A 25,000-nucleotide genomic window follows, 5' to 3' on the forward strand; every position below is an offset into this window, starting at 1 on the left:
TGTTATTGCTTGATTTGTGTGTGTAGATGTGTATATATGTGCATGTGTATACACACTTGTGTGTGTGTGCGCGCGTGTGTTAGTGTGAATGTATATGCACAGTTAGTGTGTACACTAGTGTGTGTGTGTGTGTGTGTGTGCGTCCATAGAGCGAAGCTGCGTCGGCCCTTGGACCTCTCGGCCGGACGTCACAGATCGTCCTTATTAATCACATGTGTGGCTCTGGCAGTCAAGCGAGATCCATTCACGGTGGAAACCTTCAGGAATCACGAGCCATAATCAGCATCAGATGGTGCTGGAGAAGAAAAAAAAAGTCTAGGGATGCAATAAAGGGTTTTTTTCCCCGTCTTTCTTCTTTGCGTGGCTCTGAAAATCCCATTAGTAGCAGTGAGGGGGCTCGGCTGCGTTTTAAGGGGCTGGAGCTAATAGGACTGCGTTGTGTTTTGATTTGACATTTTCCCCCCTCTTCGTCCAGCTCTGAGCGTGCGCAACAGAGCCGAATAGGCAGCTGCCTCCGAGACTGCGGCAGCTCAATCCCCCCTAAGCCTTATTAAGGCAGGCATTTTAAAAGCTGTGAAGTGACCTATAAATAAAAAGCATTTTTGTTCAGTGCCAGACTTGCTGGGGGTATATCAGCATCTGCTGCAGAGCAGTGGACACACTGGACACACAAGTCAAATGCAGTGGGCACCTGAGTGTTGGGGACCTGGTCAGGTTGATTGGGGTTGTGAGTGTGTCTGCAAGACTGATGTATATGATTTTGTAGAGAAATACGAATGGACAAATAAAAATATGTACAGTAAGTTATCACTATTATTACCACATTATTACAGTAAAAGTAAAGTCTACTGTCATCACTGATGATGTATCCAAGTCGTATCTCCTGTTGTTTTCAAGAAACTTTATCGATACTAAGGTGAAAAATCATATAAAATGTGGTAGGAATAAAATGATCATAATAATAAGTATTTTTCTGAAAACTCACTCTAAAAGATACCCCACATTTTGTTATTGCCAAGTTCCTTGTCTGCTGGGGGGCGACAACATTTTATTGCAAGGCCGAAATATTTTTCAATTAAGTCCCATCCTTCCCCTCAAAGAAAAACATGCACTTATATAGAAATATAGCAAAGCAATTTAAATTCTTTGGATTGTCGCAATTCCTGACCACAGGGATATATCCAGAGATTCCTGTGGTGGTCATGTTCGCGGAGCTACTGCTCGCTCTTTATTTATACGTGCACGTCGCATTGGATTTACTGCAGTGTCACTGCGACTGTGGCTTGTGTGTCTTTACCATGAGTCAGGCAACGTTGCCAAGTGGCTTTAGGTCCTTCTTTCATCAACTGTCTGGACCGAACAGATCCCTGGGAAGAGGGTTCAGGCTTAGACTGGCGTGCCACCACTGAGTGAGTGTGTGTGTGTGTGCGTGTTAGAGCACAAGTGCACATGCATATGCAAGTGTAAGTGCATGGTGTCTGGAAAAGTCTACAAGCAAGAAATGCGTGGGTGGGTGTGTGTGTCAGGGAGTGTGCGTGACTTTTTAAGTGTGACAACGCACCCCAAGGGAGACAACAGTGTCTTTCTCGGGGAGAGAGAGAGAGAGAGAGAGAGAGAGAGAGAGAGAGAGAGAGAGAGAGAGAGAGAGAGAGAGAGAGAGAGAGAGAAATCAATAGCTACCCCGGCTTGCAGCCCGCTCACGAAAAAGGGATCAGGTGATGAATATGTGCGCTTGGAGGCGGCAGATTGGAATCGATTAGGCCCTGGGACAAAAGCCTCTCTCCATCTCTTTCACACACACACACACACACACACAGAAAGAGCAGTCCACTGGGGGATTGATTCTTCTGTCCACACAGACAAGTGACAGTTTGCTACCAAGGGGAGGGGAAAAAAAGAAAACGAACAAAACAAATCTTTTAAACTAACCCTCAGGTGGATAATCAATGCACCTGATCCCATTAATCAGCGGTAAGCATGGGTTTCATTATACAGGAGCAACTAATGGCATTAACTATTCGACTGCTGGGGATGGGGGGATGCAGATGGACGTGAGAACACATAGTAATCAAAGCTACATCGCAGGGCTTTCTGCAATCCAGGCAGACATAATAACAGAGATTTTAATGACACCCTCACTTGCGCAATTGGCTCGGGTAAAAAATAGCAACTGTCTAAATCTGTGGGACATCTAAATAGAGACGTGAGCGCAGAATAGGAGCCAAATGATGTGCAACTGTAAAAGTTCCAAAACAGCTTTCCTCAAGAAGAAGAAGAAGAAGAAACAGGCTTCAAAGTGTTTAACCATTCCTCCTAATATTCACAGTAACCCCCCACCACACACACACACACACACACACACACACACATAAAAATGGAGGGAAAGAAAAAAACCTTCAGAGTGAACAAATGTTGCAAATTCCCATCAGAGAAAAAAAATAATGACTGCAGAACTTCTGCAGCTCATTAGGGCCAAATGAGTCTGCTGCTGGTTTTCTTGAGAAGCTGCCTGGCTCCTCAGTGTGGCTCAGACTGATTTGATAATGAACTAAAGTCCCAAGAAATGCTGGACACGGGAGGCAGAGACACAACCAGAACTAAAACTAAATAAGCATCATATTCTGTGACACACATACACACACACACACACACAAACACACACACAGAGTCCTAGTGGAACGGTAAGCTGGGACCAGTGAGGGTCGTCCGGAGGGAGGAGGGGAAGGAGGCTGGCGAAGTGATAAAAAAACTTCAAACAAAGGCGCAGGAGAGGAAGGTGGATGTCTGCCTTTCACTCAGCCGTGGCCAAGCTTGTAAAGTGCCGCCGCCTGAACACCAAACTCCCCAGAGTAGACACTAATCTTTTGCCTTTTGTCTTCGCAGTGGTTCAACGCCTGAAAATGTGGGCCTGGTTTATTATTTAATGTTTTTCCCCTCCTTCTCCATCTCTCAGTATCCTTTTTTCTCCCTCTACAACTGTTACATTTCACTACGATATTTCATCTCCACTGACAGGATTATAACAAACTCACGACGGGATAAAGCTACTTGATGGCACGTATTACACTGCTCTATCTGCAAAAGGGTTCTCTGAACAGAGACAGTGTATCATGCATCAAAAAAAGGCAACAAAAAAAAAGGACTCTGCGATGGGTGCTAGGCCGTTTGTTTTCAGAGAAGTCATGTTCAGAGAAGTGGGTGAACAGACTGGAGGCTGAGGGCCAAAAAGAAAAGAAAAATGGGGTTTAATGTCTAGACACTCTGTAGGAGTGTGAGGGACAGCTTTAGACAGAGCTGATAGTCTTCATCTTGAGTAAGTGAGTGGCTGCTGTCTGGAACATGTCGCTTCCACCAGGTCTTCCAGTGGCCCCCCATGAGGACACGCCGCTGCTGGGGTTGTAGAACCAGCCAAGGCACACTTCAAACACGTCCCATCACCATCACCACCAGCCCTCAACACCCAGCCTGCCTGCCTGGGCTGCCCGGCTCTCGTGCCACTTTCTCTCTCCTCACATGCCCGCCCGCCCGAGCTTCTTCCCTCACCAAAGCACTGAAAATAGGTCAGGGTTGTTAAGGAACACCCATGCTGGGAGTGTATTTTTAAATGGGCCTCTTTCTGAGAACTCAAATGAGGAAATGAGTTCACTCATCTCATGCCTTCAAGTCCCCCTTTTGATAAAGTTTTTCAGCAGAATGATGGTGTGTGTGTGTGTGTCATTGTGTGTGTGTGTTTCTGTGTGAGAGCGAGGGAGTGTCCCTCACCTTTGTGATCTGATATCCCCAGGAGGATGTGTGTGGCCCGTGGGGTAGACTTCAACAAAGAGCCATACAAGTGACACTTTCACCTCAATTACCTCATATTAACTTCAAATGTCATCTGTGTGTCACCACATATGAGGACAAAAAAAAAAAAAACAGCAAGTGAAAAGAACAAAACAAACTGTTTTTTTTTTCTTTTCGCACCGACAAATGATCAAAGCTGTGAAGCAGAGGCCAAACTGCTATTATAGCAGCAGTGCTGTAGTTTCAATGTCAGTGTTGATATCATCTCAATGAGGAGTGAAAAACGAGATGACTCTTCTGAGGATGTGCCACGATGGCTTCCTTTGTGACGGTCCAAGTGTGGACAGATGCATGCGGTGCTAATATGGCCACCCAGAGACTCGGGACAGGATATGCAAGGACGCCGACGAGTGACACCCGCCTGTGCATGACTGGGTCGTTTGGCTGCGAGCAGAAAGACGATAAAACTTCCTCACACAGTTTTTATGTGGGGGTCACTCTGAGAAACTTAGCAAAGCTTCACTTCACTATCTTAGTTCACTTTTGTTTTAGTAGACTTTTATACAAGCTGTCACAGATCTAATTTATGGGGCAGGACAGCCTGCCCCAACTATGAGAAGGTTTCAAAATATGTTGAGATGGTGCACTTGTCTTGGTTCCAAGACACGCTCAAACATCAAGCATTGCCTAATATTTACATCTCCAGGATTATCACCATTCCATTTTTTATAATATTATGCAGCATAACCATACAAGTCACACTTGCATGCTCATGACACAAACTGTGCTGATTTACTGTATGTCTGATATATCCCAGCTATCAAAAATACTGAGAGATACAAAAATACTGAGAGATTTGAGTCTAATCAAATGCCAGATTGACTTAGAACACAGAGGATTATCAGGACGCAAAATATGCATAACACCTCCTAGAGAAAAATGAAAAGCCATGTGTAAAAAGCCACATTTGATCCGTTACATCACTTTGCAGAAGGTTAAGCACTGATTGAAAGTGATGTGTATCCTGATGTAAGCTATTGTTTTCAGACAGGACTGCTTTGTTCATGTGCACACCCTGGGGGTGGGAGTGGGAGGTCAAACTGCAAAAATTACATCCCAGTTGTTTGAAAGTATTTTGACATCTACATTCCCAACCTTACAACTTACAGTACACTCCCAACCTACTGTACATCATTTTCAAATTATCTGACCATTTCTGCAACAGTAGGGTCACCCAGAACACCTCACTTCTCCATGTCAGATCCCCTGCACAGTCTCAATCCTATTCACGTCCACCCACTCCATGTGTGCAGAATTAAGACAAGGCCAGGGGCCTGGGGGGGGGGGGGGGGGGGGCATCTGTATTTTTAGTGATAGTGATTACCCTTCACAGGGGAATTGTCAAAAGGTGGCTGTCGATTGACGTGTCAGGCACCCTTGGCTGAGACGCAGCTGGTTTGCCGAGCGTCTGCTTGCATTCCAGGGATTGGCGGACTGAGTGTCTATGGATCTGGGGTCATGTGGGTTAATGCTAAAACAGATGTATGCGGATAAACACGCTAAAGAGGCTGCTGGCGGACTGGATGGTGATTATGAGGCTCATAGTCTGAGTCTGCCATTAACAGGAATGCTTCCCATGGGTGGGAAAGTGAGATGCCACAGGCCTTAAAAATACAGTGTGCTCTGGAGGGAGAGATATGTACTGTGTTACGCTTGAGAGAGAGCCGTGCAGATGTGGGGAACCCAGGTCTCCCTTTAAAATAATATATCAGCTTGCAGGTCTCCTGACACAAACTACTGGGGGTGGTGGGATTAGGTTTCCATTTTTCGCTCTCTTTTTCTCACTCAACCCTCTCTCTCTCTCTCTCTCTCTCTCTCTGTCTTATTTTCTCACACACACAGACACAGACACAGGCACACACACACACACACTCCTATCCTTTGTCTTCCATCACTGCCCTATCTGTTTATGGATCAATCAATATATGAGCTGGGAGATTCGGCTACTTACATCTCGGCCATGTTATCAGGCAGGTTGGCAGGGATGGCGGTCAGTCCCTTCCCCCGGCAATCCACGATGTTGTTGCTGCAGGTGCACATGGCGGGGCAGGAACCGGCCGACAGACTGCAGGACGGGGCGCCTGCACTCTCCAAGTGGCCTGGAAGAGGTGGAGCAGGGCACAGCAGGTGAAGCAACGAAAACAACATGGACAACACAAGCAGGTTAAACACGCAAAACACTTCACATGGCCGACTCTTGGAGATGTAAACCCTTTTAGGCCTTTCTATAGCGGAGCCACACGGCGGAGTCATACTTTTAAGAGCATTTTACAGCCTGATACTGGTGAATAATTCACGATGGGACGTGTGTGTGTGCTTAGTGTGTGGTATGCATTTACACTTGGTACACTGAGGTCTCATACTGTATATCGTGTACTGTTCCAGGGTCAGGTGATGAGGTGTTTTAAGGTCACAGAACCGTGTTTTTGTGTAAAGTGCCGTTTCCCTCAGCGCCACAGGGTCTCTGGGAAACCTCTGATGGTGGCGATTCATTGGTCAAATACGGAGAAAAATACGGATTACGCTTTCCACAGAGGATTTCTCATGAGGATCATGGACGAGAGGGGAAATAATGGGGACGTGGGGAACATGCTCGGGCAAAAGCTTCTCTACATGTATGGATTATCCCTCACATGACTGTCTAGATACACACATGAAAGCACATATATTTCCTACTTAGAAAACGGAGCTTCAATCTACAGTTCATTACATTTCAAATCACTCTGATGATACACAATATTATAATAGATGGCAATTATAAAGCGGCATTTCAAGGCCATTTTGGATCACTCTTGGCTGAGGACTCCCTGAGGACCGTCTTAAGGAATGTCCTACGAAATGTCTTACCATGCAACGGAGTGCGTGGGGAGGACATGTTAATTTAATCCATTGATCTCGTTATGCACCACTAGGTTTGTGCTCCGTGAAGCAATTCTGCCAGGAATACTTGGGATTGTGCAAGTTCAGCTCTTTCATTCTTACACTCGTGTGCTTGTTCTTGAAACCAAAGGCACCATCATTTGCATACAGTGTACACATCCCTTGACATTCTCTTCCGTTACCTTCTCTTTTTTTCCCCAATAACATTCTGACTCTGTCAGAAGTAGTGCATGCGCTCCACAATATTCACAGTCTAACCCAGAAAGGCAATAAAACAGACTTTTAAATGTGCTAATTTGCCTTGCCGCTTATAAATCTACAGGGTTTTGGGTTTCATTTCTTTTTTTTTCACCCTCTCTCTCGCTCTTTTTTTTTTGAAAACCATGAATATTTGATTGGTGCTCTCTCTGAGTTCTGGTTGAGCTGGCTGCAACAGGGGGCTGCCTACTGGTTTATTTATAACTGGAGAAACCCATCCAGTGGACTGGGAGACGGCCTGGCGTGCTGCAGCCTCAGCACTGGGACACGATGAGCTGCCTGGGAAACAGGACAGAGGGACGGAGAGAGAGAAAGAGAAAAAGAGAGAAAGAGAGAGAGATGAAGTGGGAGGGAGAAGAAGAGTGAAAGACAAGAGTTGGGAGAAGAAGAGGGAACAGGGCCAGGTGAAATGGAGGAGAGGAGAGAAATGATGAAAAGAAGAAACAATGGAGGAGCTGGACAAAGAAGAAACACACAGAGAGAGAGAGAGAGAGAACAGAGTGAGTGAGAAAGCTGAACAAAGGGAAGACAGGAATAGACAGAAATGAGAGGGAAAGTTGGAGAAAAGTAGCGAGAATTGGAAAAGGAGAGCAAGAAAAAGTGGAAAAAGTGAGTGAGTAAAAGAGCTAGAAAGAGAGAGGGTGAGAGAGAGAGAGAGGGACAGAATAGACGGCGAGCTGGGACTAGCGTGAGTAGAGCGGCGAGATCCTTGAAATACCAGGCAGGCCTGGCAGCGGTTCCTCAGCAGGGATTAACAACCCCGACCGTGTGAGCATGAAAATGAATTTCCAGCGCCTCCACGCCGCTCCGCCAGCCAGGAGAGAGCCCGGGATTAACCCTGCTAAATCAGACGTAAACCCAAGTCTGCTAGTGCCGTGGCCGTTCCCATTTGTAAACATGGCTAAGCACTTACTAAACAAGACTTACTTTCCAAACCCTTTACCACGTCTGCTGCCGTCTACAGTAACTCTGTATGCATAGCGAGGAGACCTCCCGTATCAGTGCATTCTCTGCTCACTTGGAGTGCTGCACTATTAAAATTCTGGCACCAGCTCATGGCCCATTGACTTAATGGCCTCTGTTTAAGTGCTTCACTTATCACAGGCATGGCACAGGCACATTCTGGGTTGAGATGGAATAATGGCGCTACACAGATAATGTTAGTCTATGACAAATTGGGAATAAATGACACCTTGTACAAACAAGGGAAGGTGGAGAAAAGTTGCCATAATGAGCAGGCTGCCTCGGTCTCGATAAGCGGATTTGTGATTAAACATGATGAGGGGCTGGCGACTCGGGAGAGCGAGGTTATTCTTGCGTCGAACAGCAAGCTGTTGTGCTGCCATAATTGCAAAGTTTTGCTGTCTCTGGTCCAGGGAGGGAGAGTGAGTCTGCAAAGGCTTGTGTTTCCAGTATTGTTCACATTTCTTGTTCGCTAGCAACAATACTGAACAACTCTCCTCCACCTCCTCCTCCTCCCTCCATCGCCTCCAAACAGGAAATAAGAGAAGGACTTGGGGACCAGCGGGCAGTCAACCGTGAAGTTCTCAAGTGGCTCTGAGCTCCTCCACTAGCCTCCATCCTTCTCCACCACCACCACGTGTCCCCGCCACCCACGCCCCAAAATCCCACGCAGGTGTCCCAGCACAGATACACACCAAGCCCCTGTCCGACCCTCCTCCACCCCCCTCACCCCGCCTCCTCTCCTCCACCCGAAAGCAGAGAACATGCGACTGTGTGCCAGCGAGCCACTCTCTAATGATCGCCTCGCGGAGAGTTCACTCGCTGGTCAGGCCTCTGGTGACTCCCTGCTCTGTGTGCGTCTCTCTGCACATATTTTGTGAGCTGCAGTACATTCAGGCACTACTGCATTCCTCACGAAGTACCGTTCGAGGGCTCTTTTTGTCTATGGAGAGAAGACAAAAAGTTCCCAATAAGCACAAAGTGGCACTATGTCTCATTTATTACGATGACTATTTTTGTTCCTTAGGGACAACTGGTTATTAAGAACACATTTAGTCTTCTTACTGCCCAATCCCACTGGCAAGCCAACCTACGTCTTGCTCAATTGGAACACATCCAACGGCTCTGTCCACATCCGATAAAACAAAAACCTCACATATTTTGAAAACAATTTTAATTGATGCCCCCTGGTGACAAATCTGGCATTTCAGTAGCAGTGTGCATGCACTACCAGGCCCTACACTCCCACCATCAGCCATGGCCTTCTGACACAGTATCATGTGACTCAGGGTAATCGACCAGGCTACTCTTCTGCGTCAGCCCGAACCCACTGGGTAGCTCTGTTTCCAGCCCTGGGCTGCCAAACTTACTGCAGAGTGAGAGTTTCTATCTCACATCTCACCCACAAAGAGCACGGATGCTGACCAGTGATTGAGCACAGGGGTGTAACAGTATATGCAATAAGATTGAGTAGTGATTCATTTGAAGTAGGTCTATTTGCGTAAAGGTAATGCAATATCGGTAAAACACTGACGTCACACAGGCTCAAAAAACCAACCAAAATGAAACCAAACAACCTGTATTTATAGCTCATGTTATTTGATCATGTTAAAATCTCGCTGAAAGAACTGAGCACAAATGCAAATAAAATGAGAAATAAATTGAAATAATAACTAAAAAAACAAAATAGCAAATTCCCAAATTAAAAACTGTACGATGGCTCTGCTTGGTAAAGTGTACTCCGTGGTGACACAGAGTGGGATGAGAGCTCCCATTGTCGATGAATACTTTATGCGCTGTCATGCTACATGGATGCATGAAAATCAGCAGCCATACAAATGGACCTGCCCTCATCCCGGTCTCCAAACTCCTGCTCGATTGCCCCGACACTCCTAAACACAACTGATGCCCCCTCTGTAAGTGGAGTATGTCTCCTGAGGATGCCTGCTTCTGAGTAAGGGCCTGTGTGCTCACAAGAAAGGACCAGCTGCGTTTGGATCCAGTCCGTCCGTCCGTGCCCAAAGGAAACATTCGCTCTGACAGAAACAGGCTGTTTGTAAGTCGGCGTCCCCAGCTGCAGGCTTGAGAGGGGGAGGCCTGATGGGTCCGTGCCCTCAGCTGCAGGCTTGAGAGGGGGAGGCCTGATGGGTCCGTGCCCATCTCAGGGCTACTGAGGAGTGGCCACGCTGGGGCAGAGCTGTCGCTGGTCTCATCTTAGCTCTGCGTGCTCTGTGGCTCAGGGCCAAGCTGGGAAGCCCCGACCCTGAGCCCACACCTGCACCTGCTGGTTCCAGGAGATGACCTTGCTGACCATGTTGGTTCCCATGCAACCTCTGGGCAAACACACACACACACACAGATAGAGACACACTGGTCCCTGATAATCCTAACAGGTTACGGTATCCGACACCCCTGGGAGGGACTAACGTACCATCTGGCCTCTTTGGCTGCATTACCTCAAAACCTGGCAGAGAGTCAAACGTTTGCGCTCTCTCTTTTATGTGAGGCAGGGATGGGAATGGGGGGGGGGGGGGGGCTGCTGTTCTGCCAGCTGCCTCCCAAGTGAGGGTGAGGATGGTGGTGGTGGTGAGGGGAGGGGGAGGGGGGTATTTGCTGTCAGAGGCGGGGTGCATCAATCGGGCAGCAAGCTGCAGAGGGCCCTTCAACTGAACTTTCACAAGAGTGGCTGACCTGCCAGCTCCTGGAGCCACTTTAAAGTGCAGAGAGCGGGGCTAACCTCCCCCACCAGTCCTACCCGCCCTCTCCCACCAGCGCCCCCCGCAAGACCTGCCTGTCAGGTGTGATTAGCGCCTCCTCTCACAGGCAGATGTGGGACCGGCAGAGATGGAGACAACTACAGTGAGAGGAGTGTGCATGTGCATGTGCGTGTGCGTGTGCGTGTGCGTGTGCGTGTGCGTGTGTGTGTGTATGCGTGTGTGTATGTGTGTGTGCATGAGTGTGTGTGTGTGTGTGTGTGTGTGTGTGTGTGCGTGTGCAAGTATGTATGTGTGTTGCGTACTTGAGTGTGTCTGTATGCGTGTGTGTGTGTGTGTGAACATAAGGTACAATTTATGAAGGCTGTCAAGCCACCCCTCCCCACCCCACACCAGTAAGCTTGTACCTGAGCAGGAGAACTCGTGCTTCTGGATCTCGGCCACGTTGAGGCCGCGGAGCTGTGGCGGGCTGGAGCACTGGGTGAACAGGCCCACCGTGGGCCTCTGGCGCAGCCACTGGGCAAGCCACGCCAGGTGGCAGTCGCAGTTCAGGTTGTTGGAGTGGAGGCGGCTGGATTCACAATTAAAACAAACAAACAACCAAACAAACAAACAGAAAAAACACACACAATTACCTGTTGTAATCTGAGAGTAAACCCCATTCATATGCAATAAATAATAACTGCTTTATTTATTACCATATATGACAATGTTAGAATAACAGCATTATCTGTAACTGTCTGGATCAAATTTCACAACCTGGGAAATTAACTAACATTTCACATACCAGCCCATTTGGCATGTGTCACAATGCTGATATCTGAGAGATCCCTTTCTCTCTAAATCTTAATTTGTTATTTGATAGTGCTCTTCATGGCTTTCTTCTTCCTTACCATTAACAGCTTATCACTACCTGTCCAAACCCTCAGGAATTTGCAGCGTGGCATCTTGTTCCTGATGAGTGAACTTAGCCAAAGCCTCTTATAGTCCTGTCAGTTTTCTCTTAATAGTACAGAAATGGCTGCCAGAGCCATACGAAAACTATAACCCCCCAGGGTCTGGTTCCCATTTCCAAAACCATTACGATCCATTCTTCCTCAACACCATTATCTTTCCACATCTTTAACAAAACCAGGAATGTTCATCTCTGAATATAACTTTGGAAAACTGCAGCGATTACCCACTCCGAGTTCCCATGCGCGGCCCAAAGTTCCAAAACCATGGCAAATAAAAAAACCCAGACTAGAATCAAACTGTGGTGATTGTAAGAAATTTTTGCCAAGATAATTGTTTTAATTCATACATGCTTGCACATTTTGTAAATATATTTAGACAATAGGTTTGTGGGGGTATTTATTTCTGGGACAGTTGTTCTGAGTGTTCCTCGGACCGACTGAGGAAATGGTTTCTGGCGTGCCTACAAACCCAAATGTGGCCTATGGCTACCCACCAAAATTGCATGGAATGACACAGTGTGTGTCTAGTTGGATATAACCAGCATGAGACCTCCGTGGTTTTGCCTGCTACTCTGTAGCCTGCTGAGTGTACTAAAAAGATGGAGGTCACTGGGTATATAAGATGTCATAAAACCCCATTGCGGGTTGGAGTTTGGCTTAATGTAATTGCCCTAATCTTCAATGATACCTTTAGCTCCTCTCTTCTAGTCTCTGTAGACAATGAGGTGGGTGATTAAGCCAGACAGTGAAAGAAATGCTTTTGATGCCATCAAATTGAAAAGCTCTTTTTGCATTTTTAACTTCTTGTTAAATGTTTTTCTTGTTCTCTGGCAAAGGGCTATTTCTGTTCGTTCAAACAGGACAAGGAGATTCTAAGCAGATAAGTTTATTTTTCCGGTGTGCCAGTTATTATTTATTTACTTATTCATTGTATTTGTTAGGGACCATGTACACTTTTTGACATACATGTTGCCATTTGATGCATTGTACCAGAGTTAGCTAATTTACATCTGCAGTCCCTAGACAGGGCACAGTTTAATATCCAACAGACAACATTTCACAAACAAGACAGAAGGGTTGTGTTCTGTTCTTGCTGTTCCCTTAAATAATCTAAAGTTGGAGCACTTAATGATCTGTTGAGAATGAGAGGGCGTGTTGGGCTGTGTGCTGTGGTGGCGGAGAGTGAGCGATGACACTGGTGACTGCAGGGGCTCAGGGAGGTCGGTTAGCGTTACTCACAATGTCCGCAGCTTGGGCATGTGGTTGAAACTGGAGACAGGAATACTGCTGATGTTGTTGTTGTTCAGAGTTCTGCAGAACACGCAGGGAAGAAGAGAACATAACAATTAAGACGGGTGAATCATCAATGCCCCCCCCTCCCTCTCCCACACGTGCTCCTACCAGCACGTGCTCCCCTCTCTCTTCTGTTTGCGCCGGGGGAGAAAGAACTCACATCCTGCTGCTGTCTTCTTATCCTGCCACCCACCTCTATACCTTTGCCTCACCTTTCCCTCTCTCTTTTCTTTCCCTCCTTTCTTCTTCTACCCTCTCTCTTTCTGTCAGTGCCACCCCATAGGGATAGCTTTCCACCGCCCACATAGAGAACAGAGACTACACAACCCAACCCAACAGTCTGTCATGAAATTAATAATTCTTCCTCAGAAACTGCCTGCAGTACTGACGTGGCTCCCAATACTACCACTAGATCACGACTGTGCTTAACCAACCCATTTTCCTTACATATACCCAAATGTTGTGGCATGGCAAATGTTCTGATGGGTGATGTCTTTGTGTGAACAGTAGCTGGCAGTCAGTTAGATGCAGGTAATTGTCTCAGGTCTGGCCGCCGTTGTGGCTCAGCCCCCTCCTGCTCCTGTTTGGGTCCCAGCTGTGCTCTGAGCCGTGCGGGTCATTTCAATCAGGCACCTCCATGCCCCACTTCCCAAAGGGCCCCCAACCACCCCTTCTCCGCCTTGCCTCCATCATAAACAAGCAGCCATCACAAAGCCATATGCATATTTCACCTCTCGGTTGCATTCCAATCTCCTCCTTAGGCCCCCGCTAAATTAATGGACCATGCTGATGATTAAAGCCCTTTGGGTGCACAGAGGCCCGACCTGAGATCTTTATTTCAGTGGCAGTTATTAGGGCAATGTCACTCTCTTCATTTCATAAAGTGCTTTCAGATAATGAGATGGGAGATGGGAGATGGGGGATGGGGGGGTGTGGACGTTCTTTTGTTGTTGTGGGAGAGGTGTTTATGTGGTGGAGCGGGCAGACAAGGCCGGATACTCACAAAACCTCCAGGCCTCGGAGAGCTCGGAAGGCGCCATCCTCGATGCAGGCGATATGATTCTTGTCCAGCTGCCTATGAAGGGAACACGAGGAAGAGTGATTGCGTTATTCACCCAGCGTGGAATCGATAAACATGATCTGTTCCAATATACTCGAGACGGGGCAATTACGGCAAACAGCTCCCGTTCGCTGCACACCGGGGCTGTGATTACTGCCATGGTGCATAACGGTAATCATTCCCATAAGCAAGCTGTAAGTATTGACTCAGAGGGTACAGTCATTGTGCCGTGCCCACTGAAGTCGATAGCAATATACGGCAGTCGGTGTTGATTGCATAAGTATGGGTGGGTGGGTGTACAATAATAAAAAAAACTTGAGGGGAGGCTGAAAGAGAGTGAGTACTGTATGTGTGTGTGTGTGCGTGCGTTTGTGCGTGTGTGTGTGTGTGTGTGTGTGTGTGTGTGTGTGTGTGTGTGTGTGTGTGTGTGTGTGTGTGTGTGTGTGTGTGTGTGTGTGTGTGTGTGCGTGCGTGCGTGTGTGGCTGGGGGAGGGAGGTTTGGGGTGGGTATGTGAGACTAGGGGGGTGGTGCGTCTGCTCCAGTTATTCGACTCAGACAACATGAAAAAGAACGACTCCTGTGAGACAGGGGTGAAATCGGAGGCAGCTTCTCCGATGACAACTGTGCACTCATCCGTTAAGTCAGGGGAAATGGATGATGTATGCAGGGCGAGATGCATTCCTGTGAATTGATCTTGGACGAGACCTCAACAGATAGAACAGGGTATTCGAGCCACAAAGAAGAATCAAAAGCATGCAGCTCAATGTCAATCAATGCTTCCCTGTCACATTGACACAAGATTGGACCCCCCTAAAGGGCTGCCGAGCCATTACTTACACAGGAGGACTGAATTGCCATCTCATAGGATCTTAAGGGAAACACTTACAGATTCTTAATGTCTGTGGCCCCACGGAAAGCCTTCCTCGGAATGGCCTGGATGAAGTTCTCACTCAGATCCCTGCAGAGAAATAAAGCATTGCGTAAGCTATTAGGCACGACACAATAAGAATGGGCTATGGCTTCAGACACACACAACAGAGAACTGTTTGAGGTCTCCCATCATCATTAGCAGTTTATATATAATATTGGGTGGTAGGATTGGAATTCTCTTATAGCCTAAAGCAATTTCCTTCAGGGATAATGATCTGACCGCCAAACAGAAAATGCCTGTGTTTGAAAGATCGTGTGAGACATGCGTGCGTTTTTTCCCCCAACTTGAACAAAGAGATTTAAATTTGTCAGCAACCCAAAAGAGGGATATTTCAAATAATTCAAGATCTTGGGGGTAGCACTGCCTGCATTCAAATCATATCTAAGTAGCAGGACGTGCCAGGATATTTTTTTTGGGCGCAGGAAATCTTTCAGTTGTCAGACAAACATGCAAAACACCAATTACAAGAGGCTCCAGTGTGGGGTCCCTTCAAGATTGATGGGATGGATTCAATTGGGAGAGCTAACAAAGGCCATTGGAAGTATTTGCGGAGAGCGAGAGGACAGAGAAAGTAGAGGGGAGGGATCGAGAGATTGAGGATGAGGGGGAAAGGAAGGCAAATGAGTTTAATTAGCATGTGCTTTTGTTTGGACACTAAATAGTGGGCTTCATTCTCTTAGGATGGAGAAAATCCTATCCTCCTCTTCAACCACATTTAACATAAGAAAGGTAAAAACGTTCAAAAGCATTGCAGCATACATATTTGTCTAGGTCAGCATAGAGCAATGCACATGCTGCAAGCAAATGCATTGGCAATGAATACGGCAATCTATGCCTTTACAAGGCACTCAATCATATGCTTCAGACTTTTACATCAATCTTATGGAGTCAGATGCGTAACGCACCCTTTGAACACTAGCGATCTCGCTGGCATTCCAAGCAGCCTCTGCCAATACAGGCACCACTTTTCACGTCAAAGCCAGACATCCACGGTGCGCTGCCACACTACACCGGCCCGACGCACGTCACACTCGCAAGCATATTTCCCCGGTGATTTATTCATCTTCAGACAGAGTTTAAAGAGATTAAAATGCCGGTGCCACAATGACTGTACTGTAGAATCCATCAAATGACTGGGTGGTTTGGCCTTCACGCTAGAGCAGCAATTAAAACAAGTGTGTCATGGAGTGCTGCAAGCATGTTGCAATTAACGGTGGAATTTGCACATTTGATTCTTTTGTTTGTTTGGATGTATATTACAGTCACGTTCAACATCGACCACGAAAGAGCGGAAGAGCCACGTCTCTGAGACACTGTTTCAGCAGAGAGAAAGAGCGAAAGAGCAACGTCTCTGAGACACTGTTTCAGCAGAGAGAAAGAGCGAAAGAGCAACGTCTCTGAGACACTGTTTCAGCAGAGAGAAAGAGCGAAAGAGCAACGTCTCTGAGACACTGTTTCGACATGTACAGTACTGTGCAAGAGACACCCACCAAAGACCCAACATCTTGTGAATGTTATTAGCAGAGGACACAACTTGTTGATTCTTGTTTCATTCTTTAGGCTGATCATGGTGAATTATGAATGTGTGTTTAACATGACTTGGCTTATGCAGAGGGTAAATGATACATTGAAAGCAGTCACCTTAAATAAACTACTGGAGGAGACATTCAATTATATTAACGACAGAACATTCCTCCCGCACAGACATCAGCTTAGCTGGCTTACATTCAGCAAAGAAAATAAATACACCCTCACAATGACGTATTAATGCACTCGTTCTATCTGCACGACTGTCCTTGGGCTGGTTTTGGCTTGTGATGTTTTCTTTAACATAGGAAAAGCAGCTGGAGTAGAAGGACAAGTCAACAGTGCTATTTACAATAGGGCTGCCCTGATGAGGGGGCCAGACAAGGCATCCAGAAACTACAAGGGAGGATTTGAAAGCAGAGCCAGCACAGCAGACCAGCATCTGCTCGCGCATATATCAATTCAGCAAATGGTTTTTTTTTTGCTTCGCCTTATTATAATCTGGTACACAAATGGGAAATGAATTACATTTGAAGGCATCTGTTATGTGTAGTGAAAACCTTGTGTTTCACCTCCTTTCATTTTCAAATCTTGATTGTAGGGTTGCTTTGTCCCGACAGATATGTTGGCGTGATTTGTCAATATTTTCTTGGAACGCAGTAAAAACTTCTTCCCTTCCATGCTGCAGACAGTGAGCCCTCATGAGTTAAGCTTTGCTTAGTTTTATGGCTACATCTTGCACTTATCACACAAACAGTAACAACTGGAGAGAAAAATAGTGACATGAGAGGGAGGAAGTTATTCACTGCTCTAGAAACTCTAGGCTAAGTGCAAGACATGCCTTTTTTGCTTGTGATTATCTTTTAATTTTTGTGCATGTGTACAAACTAGTACTATGTCTGCAGACAAACAAAAGTGTTAATCTTCCAAAAATCTGAATATGCAATCCACGCTGAATATCCCAAATTAGCATCCTAAATCCTGTTAGCATGCTCTAAAGTGATTGGCTGGGGTTTACAATGGCTTAAGCGTGTTGATTTGAGTGGATTAAGCTTTGGAGTCGCGGGGGGCTAATTGTGCATCCTGGAAATGACTAATGAGAAGGCTGAGGTCCCAAAAGATGGGGCGCCTGCTTCCGCCAGGTCCTCAGCTCTCCCTCCCTGCAAACACATATAATGGAATAATTGTCATGGTTTGGGGTTTTTTGCCGCTTTGTGACTGTGTGCTCTTTAAGGATTTACTGGACATGTCTTGCTATCAGCGTGCTAGTGCCAGAGGAATATTAAATTAAGCAGCTCCACATTTTTGAATTTACACGTATTTAAAAAGCAAAACAAGCCATTGCTGCGGGTGACCATGATGTGTTTTACATAGTTGGCGGTGCGGTGTTCTTCTAGAATGATCTCCACTCCAACTACCTTCAGACTACCAGTGTTGCAATACTTTGCAATCCCTGAGCCAGGAGAAACTGATTGTATTTGATGTACTGATGAGTGCGTATGAAGTCGACTGCAGAGAGTCCTGTTGGCTTTATCCCTGCTTCAGATATGCTTCAGTGTGTGTGTGTGTGTGTGTGTGTGTGTGTGTGTGTGTGTGTGTGTGTGTGTGTGTGTGTGTGTGTGTGTGTGTGTGTGTGTGTGTGCGCATGTGTGTATGGGGGGATGAGGTATGGGAATAGACTGCTGCTGGTGCCTGTGCTTCTAAATGTATGTTCTAAAAGCGCATTCCTGTCAGCAGACCCTAAAGCACGCTCCTTGAAGAGGTGGTCCGCGGCAGCCTTTCCTCCAAATGAGAGGGCACAAAGGGAGCAGAACTAATTGGGGCTGGAAGGAGTTTTTTCGGAGTGGCGGGCCCCTGCGGGCTTTCGCCAGACAAGGGGCCCAGAGGTTATCAGATCTCTGTTCTGGAAAACAACAGCAGACAGCGGTAAGTTACACCGCCAGCCGCCGCAATGTTGTCGTAGTTACCCCATCGCCACGGCCCCACAACCACCACCACCACCACTCTCACCATTCACTTTTCCCCCTCCTGCCCCCTAAACAGCTCTTGTAAACGCTGGTGATTACCCTGTGGAATTTACCCAGGCCACTGTTTCGTTTGCATCAGCACTCGCGTCGCAGGGGTGGAACGGAGCCGTATTGATTTTTAACCTTCTGCAATTTTTTACCAAAGGTGCCTGTGCTGCCAAGACAAAGCCAGGGGATCTATGCATGTCTTTATGGCAGCGCTGCCACTGGCTGTAAGTCGGCCATTTAGGCCCTCACAGCTGAGGCACAGCCCCCCTCTCCCACACGACCCAACCTCTGCTCCACCTCCGCTCCTTAATGAGAGCAAAGTCAGTGACCCGCAACCCACACACCCACTCCAGTCCATTCCTAGGCTCGGCACTTGCTCCAGGTAAGCGTCATTCCAATCATTATCAAGAACGGGAAATAACGCAAGCCTCGTAAGGGCCGAAAACACTTTGCGGCCTTTGTTTTCCGAAGCCTGCAGCTGCCAGTCACCCACAGGTGTGTCAGGGAAATCTGGTCTGTATTTATTCCTCAAAGCCAGAGCAGTGCATCACACTCCATGATTTTCCAAAAAAGTCAAGCACACAAAGCCGTGTTTGCAAATTCCCCCTCCCCCTGACTGTCTATCTTTCATGTCATTCACAGCTCATTCATTTTGGGGGGGGGGGCGTCACAACTATATGTCAGCACACGTGTTTTCAGTAGTTGTTCAGACGATGTGATCTTAACCAATTTCCACCAAGAGGACATTAGTCTGTGCTGAACCAAAAGCCAACTAATTCCACTTAATCTCGCGCAGGAAACACGCTCAATAGCAGTGGGAACGCCAAAGCCAGGGCCCTGGAAGGAATTAGTGTATTGAGACCGTCTGCAGAGCTCACTAACCTTTTTTAACAAACTCTCTCTGCCATAATTACAGCTCTGTTCATGTTGCAGGCATTGCTCAAGATCCCCATTAAGAGATTACAGGAGTGTTTATAATAAAGGTTGCTGTTTGATTCACACCATTAACCTCTGATTGTATCTTATCTCGAGGCCTTTTAAAATATCTTCACTTCTTCCTCCTTTTTACCAAACCAGACGCCAGAACTAGCCTGGGGCTTTACTGAGATCTGTCTGTTGGGATTGGTAAGCAGACTTAGGCTTTTCCTAAGGGGCTGCAACAGAGAATACAGCAACCACAGTGCTGGCCGAGAGTCACCGCAACACAATAGAGACCATTGATTTCCTCACCATTTCACAACACACATTCGCACATTTCTCATAAATTGTGGAGAATAGACTGAGCGCGCTGACATGTTGGCAAACTTGTAAGAACTGGATTGTGCACAGCAAAATTGTCTTTGGTTTAACACCATGCAGTGCTCTAGCACGTAATCGAGACGAATCATGGTAATGACAGTCAAGCTTTCGACAGCAAAGTGAGAGCAAAACAATGTGCTGAGGAGAGGAATGCATTCAGACTCTGACTCAACACCAGCAAATGGACTGCAAGGGCCGGAGATGTGGAGATATAATTGTTTCCTAACCGTTAGTTACAAAATAGACTAAAAGTAAGAACAGACACACTGTGCCTGTGAGGGAAATGCATAGAGATAGCAGGGATCCATGTCCTATGTCTCCGAGACCACAACATGTAGTACATTTAGGCAGCGATCCCAGCCTCATGCGTTGGGCTCTGTGAGCAGTCCTTGAGAGAGCTCCTGAGAGTGGTCACATCTGCCCGCCTCGAGAAGCCGAGGGGTCAGCGACCCTTGGTGAGAAACAAGCTCTGGGTTTCCTGCCTCGGGCGTTTGGCTGTCAGGAGGGCGGCCAGAGTCTGTCGGGTCTGGCCATACTGCACTGGCAATCAGCCGTGCTGTTTAGGAGGGCACACTCCATTAGCTCTGTTAGGTCTAATCTATAGACCCACATCCCCACTCCACTCCATCCCCCTCTCTTTAATGCATAGGCGTGCGCACACACACACACACACACACACACACACACACACACACACACACACACATACTTTCACTCACACACAGACACAGACACACAGACACACTCACTCATGCACACACACAGACACAAACACTCTCACACAATTTCGTCTCTGTTGTACACCTGTTTTTTTCTGTCTGTAGTTATTCATCCAGAGACAAAATAACACCATTATGGCTGGGAAAGCACCAATTTAGCCCTGTTACCACTGACATTCCCTGGTGCCATTTGGAGTGCTCTAAATTAAATCACCTCAGAGGCTTTTAGAGGCTATGCTTTTCATGCGTGCTTGTTCACAAAGCCTGCTTCACTGCTACATGAGGATTCATGAGATAAAATGCCTTCACCGCCTTAGACTCTAAAACGTATCTTCTTCACAATTTAATCCATTTAGCCAATTTCATGTTTTAACTCTTTTAGCTCTGAGCTCTAAAAATCCTTTTAGAAAATCTTGTTATCAAAATCACATGTATACCATGCAGGTATCTAGCCTAGAAGGGTTTTTACAGTTAAAATGTCTATCTTTATATGAATAGCTTTAAAAAACACAACCAAGTATCAGAAATAGCTAAAATTCTGGTGCACCTCTGATGATAACTGGTTATCTACAGGAGCTGGCTGGAGACTAACCCGAGTGAGAGACACTCTCCCCCTCAGTAGTAAATGGAGACTGTAGCAAGAACAAGTTCATCTCAAATAAAGAGACATTCATCTCCACTGCTACCATTGCCATCCTGTTTAAACAGTAGCTTGTAATTAGGCTATTAGTTCTTCATTAAGGGTCTCAATGAGGTGTGGAAAGCAGTTAACAGGATTGTGCTCCACCAACGGCACTACAATCACTCTTTCTACCACCACCACCCCCCCCCCCCCTTCCCCTCTCCCTCTGCACACCACAGAGGAACACATAGGCCACAGAGGAGATCAGTTGCTTCTCCAGCACTCCACTAATGTTCATGACATCCCTGGCACAGGATGGGGAACGCACAAAAGCACTGCGACGCTTGCCTGGAGGGAAATGCGTTCAAGATCGAATGACAAACACATTTATGCTCCAAATGCAAGTGCCAAAGAAGATTTGAATTAATCATAAGATGGTGAGGAATGGTTGGGGGCATCGTGGGGCTAGGGTGAGAGTGTTGATTACAGGCAACAACAACACAGAGACAGAGAGACAGAGAGAGACAGAGAGAGAGAGAGAGAGAGACAGAGAATGAGAGCAGGCTTGCAAGTAAAACGTAGAAGAAAAAGCGTCTGTGTTTAAGGAGAGAAAGTATGAGTATGAGTATGAGTTTGTATGAGTTTGTGTGTGTGTGTGTGTGTGTGTGTGTGTGTGTGTGTGTGTGTGTGTGTATGTATATGTGTTCCAGGTTGAGAGGAATCACAGATGAGTGTGCCGCAAGAGGATCTTGCTGTCAGTGCTTTCAGCGGACACTTCTGTCATGCCCGCGGGTTTGCCAAAGCACTTGGCCACATGCTGGTTCAGCTGGAGCGAAGGGAGGAGCTGCAGACCCGTCTGTCTGTCTGCCCCCACCTCTGAACCAGGGTGCCCCCCCCTCTCACCCCCGACCTGCTAATCAAATGCCACTCCAATTAACGCCGGCGGGGGCACACGAGGTGAGAATGACAACCCCTCGTTCCGGATGTTTCCTTCCGTCACCAACCGACGCCAGTGGAGGAGAGTAATAAAACACAGCCCTTGACTGCCTGACATGTCTGAGAGGTAGTCTTTCAACAAGCCGCGACTCAAGAACCACAGTGCCTAATATTCCAAACAAATGTCTGAAAGTAATAGAAACAGTTTGCCAAACACATGTACAGAAGATTACAGATTGAGATTGAGACAGTGATAGTAGGATGAAAGAGAAAAAAAGAGACGTGAAAGAGACAGAGAAATAAACAAACGGCAGGGAGAGGGAGAGACAGAGAGAGAGAGAGAGAGAGGGAGAGGGAGGGAGAAGGAGGGAGAGGTAGAGGTAGATTGTTGGCAGAGCCCAGCAGCAAAGCTGGCACAGACAATACATCTTCCCAGGATCAATAAATACCTCGGCGTTCTGACAGACCTCTTTGAAACGCTTTCTAATGGCCAGATAATAAGACAACACCAAAACATGGCGAACGTCTCACTCAATTCATCTTCCTGAGAGACTACACATACCCCATCCGCTTACTCAAACCAGCAAAAATCACAGCAAAAACGAACGACTAAGAAAAACAAATCACCATCCCCTCCGTGTAATGTGCCGTGTCCTGAGAGAGGAAGGATGGGGTCGGAGGTGTTTTGCAGGGGAGACGAAGCAGGAGCCAGATGACGGCATGTTGGGAGGCCACAGAGAGATGAAAAGAGCGGGAGGGTGCTAAAAGCGAGGGATTAAAGAGAAAGAGCCAAGCTGTTTGGGTGAAGACGACGATGAACGCCGAGCTCAATGCTGGGGCTTCCAGGCAATTGGGCGTCTGCCAAACACTTTTCTGGGTGTTTGTGGAAGCCCTGGGCTTGAAATAAGTATGTGTGTGTGCATGTTTGTGTCTGTGTGTGTGTGTGTGTGTGTGTGCTTATGTCTGTGAGTGTGTGTGTATGAGTATGTGTGGTCCATGCTCCATCCCAGTCTCTCCGTTTCCAACACACCCCGTCTGGTTGGTGTGTGTGGGGTGATGGGGGGGGGGGGGGGGGTGCTCCCTCCACCACTGTCTCTCTTTGCCTTAGGGCCCCCACACCCCCTGCAATGCCAGACTCTTCCATCAGAAGGTGGGGCACAGAGGCAGGCCTACCACCACAATGACAAGCCTCCCACCACAGTGCTTTCATTAGAGGCTCACTGCAAAGCAAACCAGATCTCTCTCTCTCACCCCCCCACCCACCTTGGCGTTACACAATAAATCAGTGGCATCCACGACCCCCCCTGACCACAGATGGTTCTAGTTAGGTCCTCACACGCGCGTCATCGTGATCCCCTTCGGCCCTCTGTGCCTCTGCTCCGCACACAGGAAGCCAGACGAAAGCTGACGAACGATGAGGGCCTTTTGATTAGCGACGGGGAAGAATGAAAGTCAAACGGGACATCAGCTCTTTGAGAGACACTTTCTGCGGCCCCCTGTTTTTCTCGTGGGGTGAACAGCTACCCTTTAAAAATAAAAAAAAACGTCCGTTCACCACAGCTTAAGATTATTCCCTCACTCCAAGAAGCTTTTGATAACTGATGGAGCGCCGCTCTTTGAAATTTCTTCGGTTATGCCACAGCTGCCTTCCAGAAAGATCTACTCCCACTTAAGCAGTCGCAGCTACTTTGAGGGGCGAAGTTGGTTGTGATGGATATTAAAGTAACACTTGAGTTAATGGCTCTGTACTTCTGCAACTGCCGTATGAAACTCGCTCTCTGAATAGGTCACAAGATTAATGTCTGTCTGCTAACTAAACTAAATATTATAGCAATGCTTTCGTAAATAAATTATTAGTCTCTATGCTTCACCAAATGAAGTACTTTGTTGAGAAAGACTGCTAGACTGTTAGCGTTTGTCTCTCCACTCATGACTCTATTAAGTGAGAGTCTCACTACATCAAGATAGTCGGTACACTCTTGATTAAATTTAAAGCCCGGTCATGTATTGCCAGTAATATATCCACTGGCTGCTCATATCCCCCCAGACAAAATGGGTTCTCTTATTTATTTCTTTAAATATAAAAGCAGTCAGCAGGAAAGACCTCATTAAGATGAATTATCTCATTTTCAACCATGCCCTCAGGGATCGATCGCACAAGCAGCCTCCACACAAAGTGGCCCTGAAAAGTTAACTCTTGTTTCACTGACTCACCGACACACATACACACACACACACATACACACACACATACAGACACAGATGGCAAACATATACAGTCTTTACACTAAGGCCTGCAGTGACTGACTGTGAACATTTTCAAACATAAATTCAAAAAAATGCTGGTTAAAAATAGAACCATAAATATTAATTTTCGACATGCAAAGCTGAAATCTGTTCCCTCCGTACTTCCTTTGACTGTTCCTTTCATGTCTACATTTTTACGTCCTCCACAAAGAACAAATTCAGTACAGTAACGTTTACAACCACACTCCCTGATCCAGGGACCCCAAGAACCCCACTCCTCTATGCTTAGATCCATTTGGATGATTATGGAAGCGGCGCGGTGGGAGGTGCCTAAAATACCACTCATTTCTTCCAGACATAAAAATGGAACAGCCAGCCAGGCATGCATGTTGGATGTGGACTTGAAAGAGGAAACGAGAATGCCTGGGCTGCATTGGTGGTGTGACAAATGATTAGAGGTTCATTGATTTGCTTCAATGTGTGTGTGTGTGTGTGTGTGTGTGTGCTAATGTGTGTAGGCACAAAACGCCTCTCATCCATCCGTCATGTCGTTGTCTGTGTTGTTCACTACAAATAGGAACAAAACAAAAGGCACGGAGGAGACGGGAGGCGTAACTCAACAGCGACGGCAAATAATCCATGACTCCATTAGAACACTTTAGCACTCCAGCGAGTCCAGCTTCTATTTTCTATCCTGCATTGTCAACCACAAGGGCGTTTCACTCGCTCAGGGTAA

At 46.8% G+C, this 25,000-nt stretch overlaps 1 protein-coding gene across 4 annotated transcripts in view; it reads right to left on the reverse strand.

The window, feature by feature from the left end:
• Positions 1 to 25,000, reverse strand: part of slit1a (slit homolog 1a (Drosophila)) — a 104,006-nt gene that overhangs the window by 31,842 nt on the left and 47,164 nt on the right. For all 4 annotated transcript variants that reach the window (XM_042065903.1, XM_042065905.1, XM_042065904.1 and 1 more), the window contains exons 5-9: positions 14,855 to 14,926; positions 13,911 to 13,982; positions 12,854 to 12,925; positions 11,066 to 11,229; positions 5,795 to 5,942 (exon numbers count right to left, since the gene is read on the reverse strand). In XM_042065903.1, coding sequence (XP_041921837.1) covers positions 5,795 to 5,942; positions 11,066 to 11,229; positions 12,854 to 12,925; positions 13,911 to 13,982; positions 14,855 to 14,926 — 528 coding nt within the window. The remainder of the gene's footprint in view (positions 1 to 5,794; positions 5,943 to 11,065; positions 11,230 to 12,853; positions 12,926 to 13,910; positions 13,983 to 14,854; positions 14,927 to 25,000) is intronic.

Source organism: Alosa sapidissima, chromosome 16 (genome assembly GCF_018492685.1).
Source record: "Alosa sapidissima isolate fAloSap1 chromosome 16, fAloSap1.pri, whole genome shotgun sequence".
Taxonomy (NCBI): Eukaryota; Metazoa; Chordata; class Actinopteri; order Clupeiformes; family Clupeidae; genus Alosa; species Alosa sapidissima.